The sequence below is a fragment of the Anopheles gambiae genome, chromosome 2 (assembly GCF_943734735.2).
Source record: "Anopheles gambiae chromosome 2, idAnoGambNW_F1_1, whole genome shotgun sequence".
Classification (NCBI taxonomy): domain Eukaryota; kingdom Metazoa; phylum Arthropoda; class Insecta; order Diptera; family Culicidae; genus Anopheles; species Anopheles gambiae.
Window position 1 is genome coordinate 104,008,406 of NC_064601.1, and position 14,035 is coordinate 104,022,440.

The 14,035-nt window shown below is 45.0% G+C and overlaps 1 protein-coding gene across 1 annotated transcript in view; it reads right to left on the reverse strand.

Moving 5' to 3' along the window:
* Nucleotides 1-14,035, reverse strand: part of LOC1277221 (semaphorin-2A) — a 290,131-nt gene that overhangs the window by 265,393 nt on the left and 10,703 nt on the right. The window contains exon 2 of the mRNA XM_061650737.1: nucleotides 9,275-9,940. Coding sequence (XP_061506721.1) covers nucleotides 9,275-9,407 — 133 coding nt within the window. The 5' untranslated portion in view covers nucleotides 9,408-9,940. The remainder of the gene's footprint in view (nucleotides 1-9,274; nucleotides 9,941-14,035) is intronic.

Sequence of the window (14,035 nt, forward strand, 5' to 3'; positions counted from 1 at the left end):
CACAGCCAAGCCGTCCTCACTTTCCGCTAGGCAAGCGGGATTAATTGCGGCACACAAATGGCAGTGAAAAACAAATTCCAGCTGCACAGCCAAATTGTATTACGCGTAATTTTGAAGGGTGTGAACATTGGTCAATTATATTGACCGTTGGAATTCTTTGGCGGGAGATTATTTTTTAGAGCGAAAAAAAATAATTAATTTTCTACAAAAAGTTTAAGGTATTCTGTAAAGGCTTTTGAAAGATACAATACCTGTTGTACAACTAAATTAGATTATTTTTCGATCTTTTCCTTTTCTTTGTTGAATGATCTATGTATGTACTCTTTACATTACGTTTTCATTGGATAACTGATTGATTTATTTAATTTTTTTTATTGATTTAGACATGTTTACGTTTATGGAGTTATTGCTTGGATCAATCATATGTTTATTTATATTTCTTCTTCTTCTTTGGCTCAACAACCGTTGTCGGTCAAGACCTACCTGTACCACTACTTGAAGGCTTGGCTTTCAGTGACCCCCCATAGCAGGATAGTCAGCCCTACGTATGGCGGCACGGTCTATTTGAGGCTTGAACCCATGACGGGTATGTTGTTAGGCCGTACAAGTTGACGACTGTACCATGAGACCGGCTTTTTTAGATTTATATTGATTTTAATATATTTATCAATATATTAACACCTTTAAAGTTTTGCCCAAGTAGTACTCGGAATGTTCCAATAGGATCCCTACAGTTTTATTCTTACTTTTACCGATTTTTTTTTTGTAATGCCTTGTAGTTTAATTATTTAATCGAAATCAGCTATAAAAGCGGGTGCCAATTTTTGACCTAATGTATCTAAATCGCGAGACTGGGATGGTGTTAATGTACCTTTATTTCTCGAAATTTGTTCTGAACATAATACCCGAAACAATTATATATAATAATAAGTAAGCCGCACGTAATACGAATCCTCAATCGTACCAGAAAATTAAATTTTTTTAATTAAGAAAAGTCTGTTTTTTTAATGAAAAGCCTTCATCTTTTAAAAGTTCAGCAACAAAAGCAAAAAAATTTACCACGTTTGTTTGCTTAGCTACATTCATTGGAGATAAAAGATAGATTTTTTTAAAGAATCGCAACAGGTTTGAATTTAGCGATAAATAAAGCCTGGAAAGTAAAAACCCGCATTTCATACATACACCCAAACCCAATTTGCCATTTCAGTCTGTCAGTGGAACCAAATTTATAATACGGGTTGTATCCAGTTAACAGTTACGTTCCGCCAAATATTCGGCAGGCTGTGTTCCAATTTTCGGCAACGCGAATACGAATCAGACAATGTTTTTATCAATGTGAATAGGTAGAAAACATATTTATAACAGTTTAACACTCTAACTTTCCTGTTTTAGTTAAACACAATTTATTTGATATTTGGGAAAACGTACAATAACATGATGTGAAACTTCTTACATGAATAACACATGAGTCTACTTTCACGTCAACATTGTGTTTTCAGACATTTTTATAGTATTTGTGCAGAATTTCACGTTTTTAGTAACTCTGCCGAAAATAGGTACACTGCCGAAAACTGGTACAGTTACCCTATAGTACTATTAAGAAGTTTGAAAATATCGAATCAATGTGCAACCTTTCTTGATAAAATATTTATGCTTTAGTAACAAGAATTCAATCATATAGGAGCTTAAGCCTGGAAAGGATAGGCGTTAGTTTTCTCTTGTTTTAAACCAAAATAATCTACACTGGAATATGCGGAGGCTAGTTTTGCGTGTGACATGACATGATAGGGCCAGCCTTGTGGTACAGTCGTCAAGTCGTACGACTCTAACAACTTACCCGTCATGGGATTAAGCCTACGTATGGACTGTGCCCTCTTACTCCATAAGCCACTAAAATCCAAGCGAGTGGTACACAGGCAGGCCTTCACCGACAGTGGTTTTTGTGTCAAAGAAGAGGAAGAAGAAGTTGACATGATTTCAGTCGCCAACTGTCAAATTCCACATAAAATCTAGCTAGTAACGTAAAACTCCCCATAATTAGAAGAGTCGACAGGTCGAATCATGCCCTTTAACATGCTCTTCATGGTTTCAAGCCCCGCGTATAGTCAACCTTTCCATAAGCCGGACTGAGCAGGATCCTGCCTTGCCGTCAACCAATTAAGTCACTGATAGTAATCTCGCATACGTGGCTAGACCTACTACAAATGTTATACCAACTGAAGAAAAAAAAAACAAGATTTTAATTGCAATAAAAAACAACACCATTAAAATGCAAAACAAAACCAAACTATTATCACTAAAGAACGAAGTAACAAAAACATCCCCCTGTGCAAGAATTCCAAACCACAGTATGGGACAAAACACACCATCCGAACCAATCCACACGGCAGAAACACACCAAGGAATGTGGCCTCGGCCCGACCAGCACACAAACACGCGTACAGCCACACATATCACCGATATCACATTACACAAGTGTATTTTCACACTTTTCGCCAACACAAAAGGACACTAAAGTCCCTTTCTTTAAAAAAAAACCGTATTTATGCCTCTTCGGCCCGTACGGGAGTTTTCGCATGTTCTCCACACCACACACCACCAGAGCAAGAGGCAAAGGGGGGTAACGGGACTAACATAAGGCGTCACACACCAGGCCCCGGTACAGCACACACACACATACACGAACACGAATGCTCCACACATTCATTCTGCGGTGTGCTGCTGTTGCCGCCGCACAAGCGGACATATCATTGCAACTGGCAGCACACAACACACTCAGCTCAGCTTTCAATCGACGTCTACACATCACCGTTTTGTTGCCATGGGGGGGGGGGGGGGGGAGGGGGGGAGGTTTTCCCCCGTTGCGAAAGGGGAGTGAAAAAGGATGCGTGTTTTTTTTTCGTTTTTGTTCGTTCCTTGCTTGCGAATGTACCTCGGCATTGTTTTGTACCGTTTTGTCTCGCTTTCTGTGACCTTTGTTTTTCCTGCTGCTGGTCTGGTACACTCCTTCGTTTTGTCGCAGGATCACGCAGGAGCATGCTTCCGGTGGTCGACTGTGTGACTGGCGCAAGGTATTGTTGTTGCGTGAATGTTTGGTGTTTTGTTTGCAAAACTTTCACGCACCACGGCGAACGAGCTCGGTTGGCACACGATCGGTTTTGCGGCCCAAACGCGTTCAAAGTGCAATCTTGAGAAAGAGAGAGAGAGGAAAGAGAACGGGATAGCGAAGGGAAGGTAGATCATTGCATTTATGGGAATGCATAAAGCCCAAACACAGCGCGTAGCAATTATTTCTATTTCATTTCATGCAAAAACATGCCCACCGTTTCATTAGAGGCAACCACGGCCGAGTCTAGCCATGCAGACACGATATGTGTCTGAATGCACCACAAACACACACACAAACAAAAAATAGACGTTAGCCTTTTTAAACATTTAAGGCCATGAACGCCTGCACGCTGGCTTCCGCCGTACGTGAAGTTACGTTTCTCGGCTCGCGCGTAGTAAAATTCTCTACCATGCACTCCTCTCTGCGTTTTGCCAGGATCTACAGAACGTCCGGCCCTGGAATGCCAGTGAATGTTATTTTATCCTGACCATAGCCTGCCGAGCGCCAGTCACTGCCCTCGTTGGCTGTATGTGTGCCAATGCTTTCGTGTAACACACGCGGCAGCAGCAGTGGTGGAGTTGAAGGGATGAAGGTTGTCTTAAACCTCAACAAAAGCCCCCGACCCGTCCGCCCTGGGGATTGGTTGCACCGTTCGTCCTCTTTCGAGGCGTTGCTTGATGTGGTATGTGATATTAATCCTCCAAATTCCCACCACCTTCCCGAGCCCATCTCGTTGTTCTGCATGGTTTCTATTTTTCGGGCAGCTTCCACTACTGTGCACTGGGAACAGAACGAGACGGCCTGAGTACAGAGACGAGCAGGTTACGAGAAGGTTGGTCAACACAAGCGGGGGAAGAACACAAAGCGGGGAAAGAAACAGTAAGAGTGAACAAAATGCTAACATTTCCCTGGAAGCTAAGGTCTTGCAGAATCGGCTCCCGGGACGGTGATACTTCTTCCCGGGGGACTTGGTGTAAGTGTGTCTAAGACCGTATGTGAGACGTCAGCCGTACTGAAGTATCTAAAGAGCCACCCATAGACGTACACACACGTACATGTCTTACAGGCACGTTTTAGTATGTGTGCAGCAGGTGTACATGAGCCGCGTTCAGTTCGGTTTCTTTCTAGTATGCGTCTAGCAGTTGCCTTTTTTTGTTGTTGTTCAATTCCGGCTCTCATGCATGGCACAGGACGTACGACGCCTTTCTGAATCAAACCAGCGCAACGCGTCGTCCGTCTCTGCAGATCGATGAAGAAAACGGAAACACTGCTGCACAATGCTGACGTGGAAAACCTCCTCCTCCTCCCGCCATGGCCACACCAACGAACCGAGACACACTAGGCAGGCAGACTGAGTACCGAAATGGAAAATGAGAGTATGTGCTGGAATTGCGTTAGAGCCATGTGCGAAAAAGTGGACTCGGCCTCACTGGATGTAGAGGAGGAGCTGTGTGGAACGGTATAGTATGAAATGGAGAACGATGGGAAGGGCGAAGTACTTGGTTGGTTTTCTCCGGGTCCGTTCTGTAAGGATCTTGTTTTGTCTGCAAACTGCAAAGCGGAAAAAACGACGCGCAAACATGCATACACACATGATGCAAAACACTGGAGACGGGGATTGAGAGTGAGAGAGAGAGAAAGAGAGAGAAAGAGAGTAAGAGAGAGAAAGAGCGAGAGAGAGGAGAGAAAAAAACCCAGACAAAAAGGTGGCGATGGGTTCGTATTTCCATGCAGCAAGGTGAACATTCAATCTCCCTAAACGTAGTTAACGCCGTTAAAAGCCAAATTTGCGTACTTTTATGGTAATAAAGATAAAACAATAATTTTCAAATACTTTAAAACAATTAAAAAATAAAACATAGATTGTACAATGACGATAAAACAATGACTCCAGCGCAAAACTTGATAATAAAACAATGACTCCAGCGCAAAACTTATGGAAGTCCTTTAGGCCGATGATCGCCTAAAAGTATGCAATGCCAATGTTTTGTTTTATTTTATTTTGCACATTCGAGTCAAAACCCGAGTTTTATTATTAAAAAAAAATGTATAAATCATAAAATCAAGTAACAAGTTATAACCAAGTAACAACATCGAATAAATTATTAGATAAAAACCTTGTAGGTCGCCTTAAAGTATGCAATATAATTGTTGCTAGACGTTTTGTACTTATTACGTTCAACATATTATTGTTGAATTATTTTTCATATATCATCATCAGCCAAGACACTTACTGGCATCGACATTCAATCAACTATCTGCTAAAAATGTTCGCTTGCAGACTAAAAAACATATTAATGTAATAATTTATAACACACTTTAAATTAATTGCATACTTTCAGGCGTATTTTGCGATACTTTTCATCGCAAACGTTCCAAAACCGTACTCATCGAGGCATACCATTCGTGGAAAGCCTCCACCCTGTTCCCTGTCCATGGATGAACGAACGTACGGAGCCGTACACACACTGACACAAAATACACCCGTTACCGGGCGTTAGATCGATGCATATATAGCTTCACTTCCGATGTTTTGCAACTTAAACCAAAACCATAAAAGCAACGACGCTGCAGGGAGGATGGGAGGAGTGGGACAGGCACAAACCCGTCAGTATGGCAGAAGGCGAGACTGGCGAGTGGTCACCGAAGTGCGAAGCATGTGTGTGCGTGTGTGTGTCAGAGAGCATACACACCGAAGGATTGCTAAAGTGGATATCGGAGAATGGAGATCTCGGTTATGCAAGTCCGGCCAGCCAGCCAGCTGGCCTGCCGACCCAAGGTATACACGTACCGGTTAGCGCGCGCCGGTATAAGGGAAGGAAAGGGAAAGGAGCCGTTCATCGTTTTGCGTTCCCTCACTGCAAAAGGGATAAGAAGCTAGGGTTTGTGTGTGAGCGGTTTTCGCCCGGCCGAAGGAAGCAGCGCGAACGTCGAAATGTGTGGAGAGACGACGGCAAGGAGACGGTAACAGAACCGGCGAAAACCGAACGACGAGACCAAGTGTGAAAAGCTAAAACTGTCCCTGATGGATTTGCTGGTAGCATGTATGTTAGTGTGCCTGTATGTGTGTGTGTGTGTGCTTGTATGTTTGGTATTTTCGTGCACATTTTTCCGTCCGTGAGGTTTTTGCGGGTTTTCGCCAGCCAGTCAGCGACGGGAAGGTTTGAGACAACTGCTGTCTAAAGGCATGCGGTCATGCGGATTGTCCCTTTCCGGCATGGCATGCGGTGGCTGCTTTCACGCCCCTCGCTAACAGAGGTACCTTATCGGAAACTAGTAACCATAGCAAGGTACCGTTACCACCTTCGGGCGTAACAACACCAGCACCGAAACACCGAACGCGCAAGCCCGATAAACTTATTGCAACAATCACAAAACCACACTCTGTAGCTGCTGTGTAATACAAACATGCGGTTTGCTGCACGGAAAGCAGACGCAAGTTTTACAACAGCAACAAATGTGTTTTTTAGCAAAGCTCAAGTTAACAATCCCGAAAGTTGGCAGAGAAAATAATGAAAAAAAAATTAAAATAAAACAAATCCTTGCCATGAAATATGATACTATTATACTCGGGTGCGGTTCATCGACTCAAGCGGTGGTTGGGCTGTTCGGATGACCATATTTACTGGCATAGCACGTCAGAAACGCAACCAAGCATGCAACACGGGTCATCTTAAAAGGCAGAACATGTCATCTCACGATGACCTAGGGGTATGGAGTAAGAGTTGCCCATATAACCTGTAAAAAGTTTCCCTTGCACGATGCTGGCTGAGCGGTTTAAATTCCAGGTAGCACCCGCTGATACGTTCCCACATCAAAACGAATAGCAGTAAGCTGCATCGCGTATCCTGGTCTTCGCATCCTGCCTCCCTGTACCCCCGGTAAAAGCAATTGATCGGATGAAGTTGAAATTCGTAGAAACTGGCACGCTAGTCCTCTGTATCCTCCAGCATGTTGGGTCGTTTTTGTTGCGCCACTCGGCCACATTCTACGAACGGGGTTTGCAGATGGATCGAACCATCACACTGCAGTGTGCAAACATGTGGCAAACAATCTAAACAACCGATGTTTGCATGCATTAGTGTCATGTAGGATCGCACTTGCGTTTTGCACGGGACAGCTCCACCGTGGTGGCGTGTGTGGCATCAAGCAGATATCCATTGCTTCTATTCTATTTGGGGATACTTTCCGCCTCTTTGCAGCACTTCATAGTGGAGCTGAATCGCATCATAAACATGTGGAGCATGCGGACGTGGATGAAGTAATTGTTGTAAGTGATTTTCTTGGTAAAATGAACCATTTTTTTAATAGCAAAGTTCACAAATCCAATTACCGCTAATCGTCTTCTAAATTATGTTGTCCCTTACACATCATCATCATAACCAAACGGAAGCGATCTGTAGCCAACGCAAACTCCACAACTCGCCCCAAAAATCTATATCATACCGGACGCATCATAAATCTACCTTCCAATCCGGCTTGTCAATACTGCTGCTGCTACTGCTCGAACTGCATGCTTACCACACACACACACACACACACACCCCGACTAGTGGTGGCAGCTCGGAATCGGACCTACCCGATTCCGATTGCGTGTCCGGTAACAATTCCGGAGCCGATACTTCTGATTCCGCGATCAGAATCGGATTCGACCCGGGAATCGTAATTTACTCCGGTAACGGAATCAAGATTGATTCCAGAAATGGAATTAGCTCTGGAATGAGAATCAGTTCTTGAAATGAAATAAAAAGATTCAGAAGCGAAATCAGTTCTGAAATCTCCATGATAATGGATCATTTACAAGTAAACTTTTATTCTTTGCGGCTATCAATACGTATTAGCAATGAACCCAAACGCCTATTCTTATAGAGATGCCGAAACCGACTCCGTTTCGAAGCCGATTCCGATTCCGGAGCCGATTCCGGCACCAAATCCGGAGCCGATTCTGATGGAAACTGATTCCGGACCTACTACCCCCAATTGATTCTCGAATGCTTTAGAGTTAGCCGGTATCGATTCCGACAAAAACTTCATTTTTCCCATCACTAACCCAGACACGTCCAACCTTCCCAAAATTATTTCAGTTCGCGCATTCGGGGATGTAATAATCGCTAAACTGGGCGCCCCAGTGTTTCGAAATCACTCCCCAAATTGATCCCAATCAGCGCCTAAACCAGTAACCTTGTCGATTCATCAATCGATTGGAAAGGGCTCCAAAAAGGGAGGTAGCTTTGCACAGTGGCCCTATGATGACGTTACGCACAACGCGCCTGGCAACGGGACAAACTTTGCCAATCCCCCGCCCCATGATGGGCAATATGAATTATTTATTCCCTCTGCCGGTCGGTGCCGCGTTTCTTCCCCGCACCGCGAGGCGGAAGTCGGTAAATCAATCGCTGCCAGTGCCTGGCAGTACGAGTGAGCTGTAACATTGGAGAAGCAAGGGAGAAGAACGGTTGGGAACGTTTGTGGTTCGGGACTCGAGTGATCCACTTCCGGGGCACCGGGACAGGGAAGATTTCACGGTTTTGAATCGATCCAAAACCGTTGCGGAAAAAACATAGGCACACACGCGAGATCTGGGGGATTGCGGTGGATGCTGGTGGTGTTGCCCCCAATGTACCAGGATGCTCGAGGTGTGCGCGTGTGTTGGTGAGCAAAGCTGGTTGAAGTGCGGCAGTCTCGTCGGTTGAAGAAGTGAAAGGCCTGACGCCATACTGCTGGCCTAGTTGCTTGCCTTTCTTTCTCGCTTTCTCGCACACACACAAGCACACATTGGCGCTCCCGCTTTGACCTCTCATCCAAGGACCTTTGGCCTGTCATTTGCAGTGCCTTGCTAGGTTGAAGGGTTGGTAAAGGGAGGTTGAAGTCATCAATCACCATTCGGTGTCGATGGGTTTTTTTTGCTTCCGCAGAGCCCACAACCATTGCGTGATGGCGTGCTGCTGCACCATGCTGCCAGACTTAATGGCGGCCCTGGAATACAAGCAGGGGGCTGCTGGAAACAAACGGGAATTTTCACAATCGATTTTGGTACCGCATCGTGCCACAGCGTGTAGCTGTGGCCGCTCTTTGAGTGGCGAATTTTAATGGGTAAAAATACCTGTATAAAGTAGCCCAAAACATACATATATAGTACAGGGGGTGCTGTCTGGGTTCACTCACCTGGTGAAAGCTCCTCGGTTACGGCCGCCGCCAACCCGATGCCGATAGCGACGCATGCCAGCAACGCAAACCAGTGCTCTCTTCCTACTCCCAACGGTTCCTTTCTGCACTGGTGTGGCAGTACCGCCGCCATGCTGCTGTTCTGCTGCTGCTGTGGGGAAAATCCGCTGGAACCGAAAAAAACCAGCACACCCCGTGACCCGGATGCCGTCTCTGCTTGCGTTACACGTCGTTAGCACCCGTTGTATTGGAGGGTGAGAGATGTGGGCCTGCTCCAACGGCGGGCACTAACAACACACTCAAGCACACACACACACACACACCGCAGAGGGAGCCACAAAAACAAGCACAGGTTTGGCGAAGTATCACACACAATTTTCACACTAGAAATGGCTCACACAAAAAGATGTACACAAAAACACATACACACGCACAAAGAGCCTTTTGGTATACCGACAGCACACTAATTAGTGTGCAAGTACACACGCAGGGCACATACGTAAATGGAGGTGGAAGGGACGAGATCCAGTAAGACTGCCAGACGCAGTCTAACACACAAAACGCTTCGCAGCGCAGGTCAGGAACGTACGATGATAGTGTTTCTCTGTTCTATTTTCCACCCGTTGCAAACAGGATTCAGGTCAGGCTAGCGTTTTTTTTTTTGTTCTGCAAACGAGAGAAAGAAAGAAAGAGAATGAAAAAAGAAGGTACTTAAAATAACGCACACAAAGCGGAGCAGAATGTTCCGCCGAAAAGGGAGCACGGAAGTTAGTGATTAAAATTAAATCCGAAAAACGGTTGCCAAAATGATTGATTGCCCTTGTGGCTGCCGAACACTGGGAGGACGACTCGGACTCGGATTCCGTGTTGTCGTGCTTTGATTGAAGGTTCGTTGCGTATTATTTAAGGGTGGCATCTGAATGTGTGTGTGTGTGGGGGGTTTTTTTTTCACTTGAAGAGCAGCCTGTAGTCCTCGGGGTGAAAGGTTGAAGTACCACAATTTGCAAACGGTCGGCTGAAAGGAGCTATGCGAGCCGGGACGCCCAACAGTGTTGGATAATGTTTTATGACCACTTGTTGGTGAAGCTTCATGTTTGATTTTTTAAGCAATTTTCACAATTGTACCTTAATTTGATATGCATTTACCTGCTTTTTTAATCGTATCAAAGGCATTTTACCTCTTTCGTGCAAACAGACAACGACAATCCAGAACAAGCAGAAGGTTTGAAGGTTTGATGGAACAAAGCAGCCAGAGAACGCGACGTCAACACTGTTTACCTAAGATAAAGTGCAATATTTTCTTGCATTCAAACTTAACCACACGGCCCACACTGTAGACGCTCTACAACGAGCATCAAACGCTGTCGACGCAAGGCGGTTTAATAAACCCCGTTCGGTGGGTGAAATTTAATCGCACGCATGGCAATGACAGCTCCGCAACCAAAAATCCGACAGCTTCAGCAGGTCCACGTGAGTGCTGGGGCAAGAGGCGGGGGGTTTCGTCTTCGAGGTTCGAGCTGACCCACTGTGCTCGTCAAACAGTACTGGCTGGACGACTCCGGCTCTGTCCGAACACTCCTGGGCCTGTGAGCGCGCCCGGAGACGGATGGTGCCAGTTTGATTGATCTGTTTCGATTACTTTGAATCGTCGTCATCACACAGCTGACAGTTCCAGAGTACCGTACAGGACAGCGGAGGGCGGGGGGGGGGGGGGGGGGGGTTTGCGGTGACATGTAAGGCAACCCTCGGGCAGCCTCATAGCGCAGCAGGAATAGCGAGAAGACGTCAAAAAACATGGCACAAGCTGCACGACCGAAGGATTTACTTTAGAGTACACCGAAAGACCTGTCACTTTCATACGCCTTACGACGACGACGACGACGATGGAGACTCCTTTTTCACGCATCAAACGCACGAAAGGTAAATATACAGGGGCACACACACACATACACACACATACATCTCCATCAAAGGCTCCATCAGTGGCCTTCTCTTCCGGATCGATTGGGCGGATGGTATGTGTGTGTGTGTGTGCCTGGTGTTACATCGAAACGAGATGTATGTGTGGGAAAATTCAGAATCTTCGCACGAACTCTCTTCAGAGTTCTTCCGACCGGAGCCGCCCATGCCTAGCCCGCTGTTTGCCTCGCTAACCCATCAAACTGAAGGAACCCGACTGGCATACGTAATATGGTGAACTATTTTTGCCGGCACATGTCAGCCGCAGTCGGGTGGGAGATTAATCGATTTTTTATTTGATCCCCACCAAAAACGCCACCCGCTCCCGGTGGAGGTCGGTCCGCTCCGGTCGCGTTCTGACTTCTGACAAAGATCCACAAAGCCCTTCCCGCTTCGTGCACTCACACACATGCCACCGCGTATTACACGGTTACGCGTACACCCATAAGGAAAGCATCAGCCACGTTCTTCTTCCAATCCAGAGCAGGCAGAAGGTTTGAAGGTTTGATGGAACAAAGCAGCCAGAGCACGCGACGTCAACCACACCAGCAGCGGAACATCCGCACACACGGGGCTGGTTTCCGTCCCGAGTTTGTTGTTGTGGTTTCGTGTCGGCAACGCAAGGCAACACGCTCCACCACACACACACACACACACACACACAAACACACACACTCGTGACGGCAGCAGCATCAACTGCCACAGTAATGGGAAAGGTGGTACGTGATTTTTGCACAGCGAAAGTACCAGTGAACGAAATTAGGATCACCGGAAGAAAGCTGCCCGTGCACACTACAACACTCGTGAAAGGGACGGTCGGGACTGTAGCCGTGATGTCTCAAAATTTTGAAAAAGGCAGCCTGGGAAGGAACAGCCACATCTAGCGATAAGGAAGCGGGACGGCCGAAACGCCCGCCCGATAAATGGATGAGTGAAAGCAATAACGACGACGTCACCGACGTACGCACTGATGCTGCTGCTGCTGAGCGTAGCGTAATATGTTGTCTGGTCCTTTCTTTCACATTTGCAAACCTTTGCTCTACAAAAGAGGTAAAATGCTTTTGATAAGATGAGGAAGAATAGGTAAATGCATAGCAAATTTTGGTACAACTTTTTGTACGTAAAATTAGTTGCCAAAAACATAGCAAAACAGGATGGAAAGTTTGAAAATGTTATGTACAGTTCACAGATGAGATGAAACATCCACCTGAGAAGCGTTGATTGGCAAGGCTCAGAACGCCACACAACCGACCGGTTGCAGCAATGGCACATTCTGTCTCTCCACAACTCTCTACAGTCTTTCGTTTCCCGCGAAACCATATTTTAATACTGTGCGCCACTTATTTTGGCCCACCGGGAAGTTAATAAGCAGCCCGGGATAAGCGGATGGATATTAATGCTACGGATAAATATTTCATCTCACCGTGTGCGCGCGGAACCTGCCACTAACCGAACGGCGGGAACGAACGGCGAAGGAATGCCCGGACTGGAATTCGCCCCTGTTTCGCCGACACGGAGTAAAGAAAGGCGAACAGCAAACAGAAACAGGAAACTGTGTTTGATAAAGTGGGGCGCCAGCCAGGCGTACGCGAGTGTATTTGATGCAGCAGCAGCAGCAACTATTCGTTGCTATTTTGTGTCGAATTAATAAAACGGAGAGCGCATTTAAGCAGCAACTGCAATACGAGCGGTTGCTTCGGTTTAATTAATTGAAATTTACAACAAAGTGATGTCCCCGGAATGGCGGCCAAATAACTGAGAATATAACGCTGATGAGCAAACAAAATGTATGAAATTTAAAAAAAATCAAGATGCGAATAAGTATCGCTATGTAGTAAATAAACAAGGAAAACCAATTATTAAACATTGTAGCAAAGTGGAATGGTAAAATCAACAGAAAGAAAAATATAATGAGAGTTGAGAAAAGAGCAAATATAATAGAGCAACAGTATACAAGTGTACAATAAATATGAAAACCATGAAAAAATAAATACAAAACATATACACTGTAATAAAAGCAGTTATTAGCTTAAATATATAATAAGAACAATGAAAATAATTAAAAGAATGTTAAGCAATAGAACTGCATAAACAAAGTTTAAAAACAAAGGAATATTCATTTTATCACTTGGAACAATGCGAAAAATAAACAATAGCCTTTTCGTGTTTCGTTGGCTGTTGAAAGTTCGTTTGATTTATTCGACTTTTGTTACCTTTTCTTCGTCGCCGTCTCTCATCTTCTTTGACTATTTTGTTTTACTTTATTTTGTTGATTATGTTTTTCGTTAGTGTATTTGTTTCTTCTTGATGTTTTTTGTATTCTTATTTATTACTTTATTATTTATTACCTTATTATTTACTCCTTTTTACTTTTCATTTTTTTTCTTTCGGTTTTATATGTTTCTTATATAAGTTTCTGCTGCAACAATCTGCTGTACACCAACATCCCATTAGGTTTAAGGCTGCTAAGGATTTTTTCACTTTAAACTGCATATTTGATACAGACCCAATCGGGCAAGGCTGAGTAAACCAGCAAGTAATAAATTAGTGCCATCGGAACAACACCAAGCACGAGCCTGACATTACAACAGCAACAATGTTCGAATAACATATTCACACTGAACTAAACGTACCTATTCAATAACAATAACACACCCAATTTGCCCGTGCCCGTCTTCCCAAGGCTCAAAACCACCCGAATTGTGTAATGGCCATTATAAATGGACGCACGCCACAAATTGACGGGTGCAGTCGGACGGGGGCACCGCTTTGTCCTCTTACGTTCGGTGCAATTGATTATTG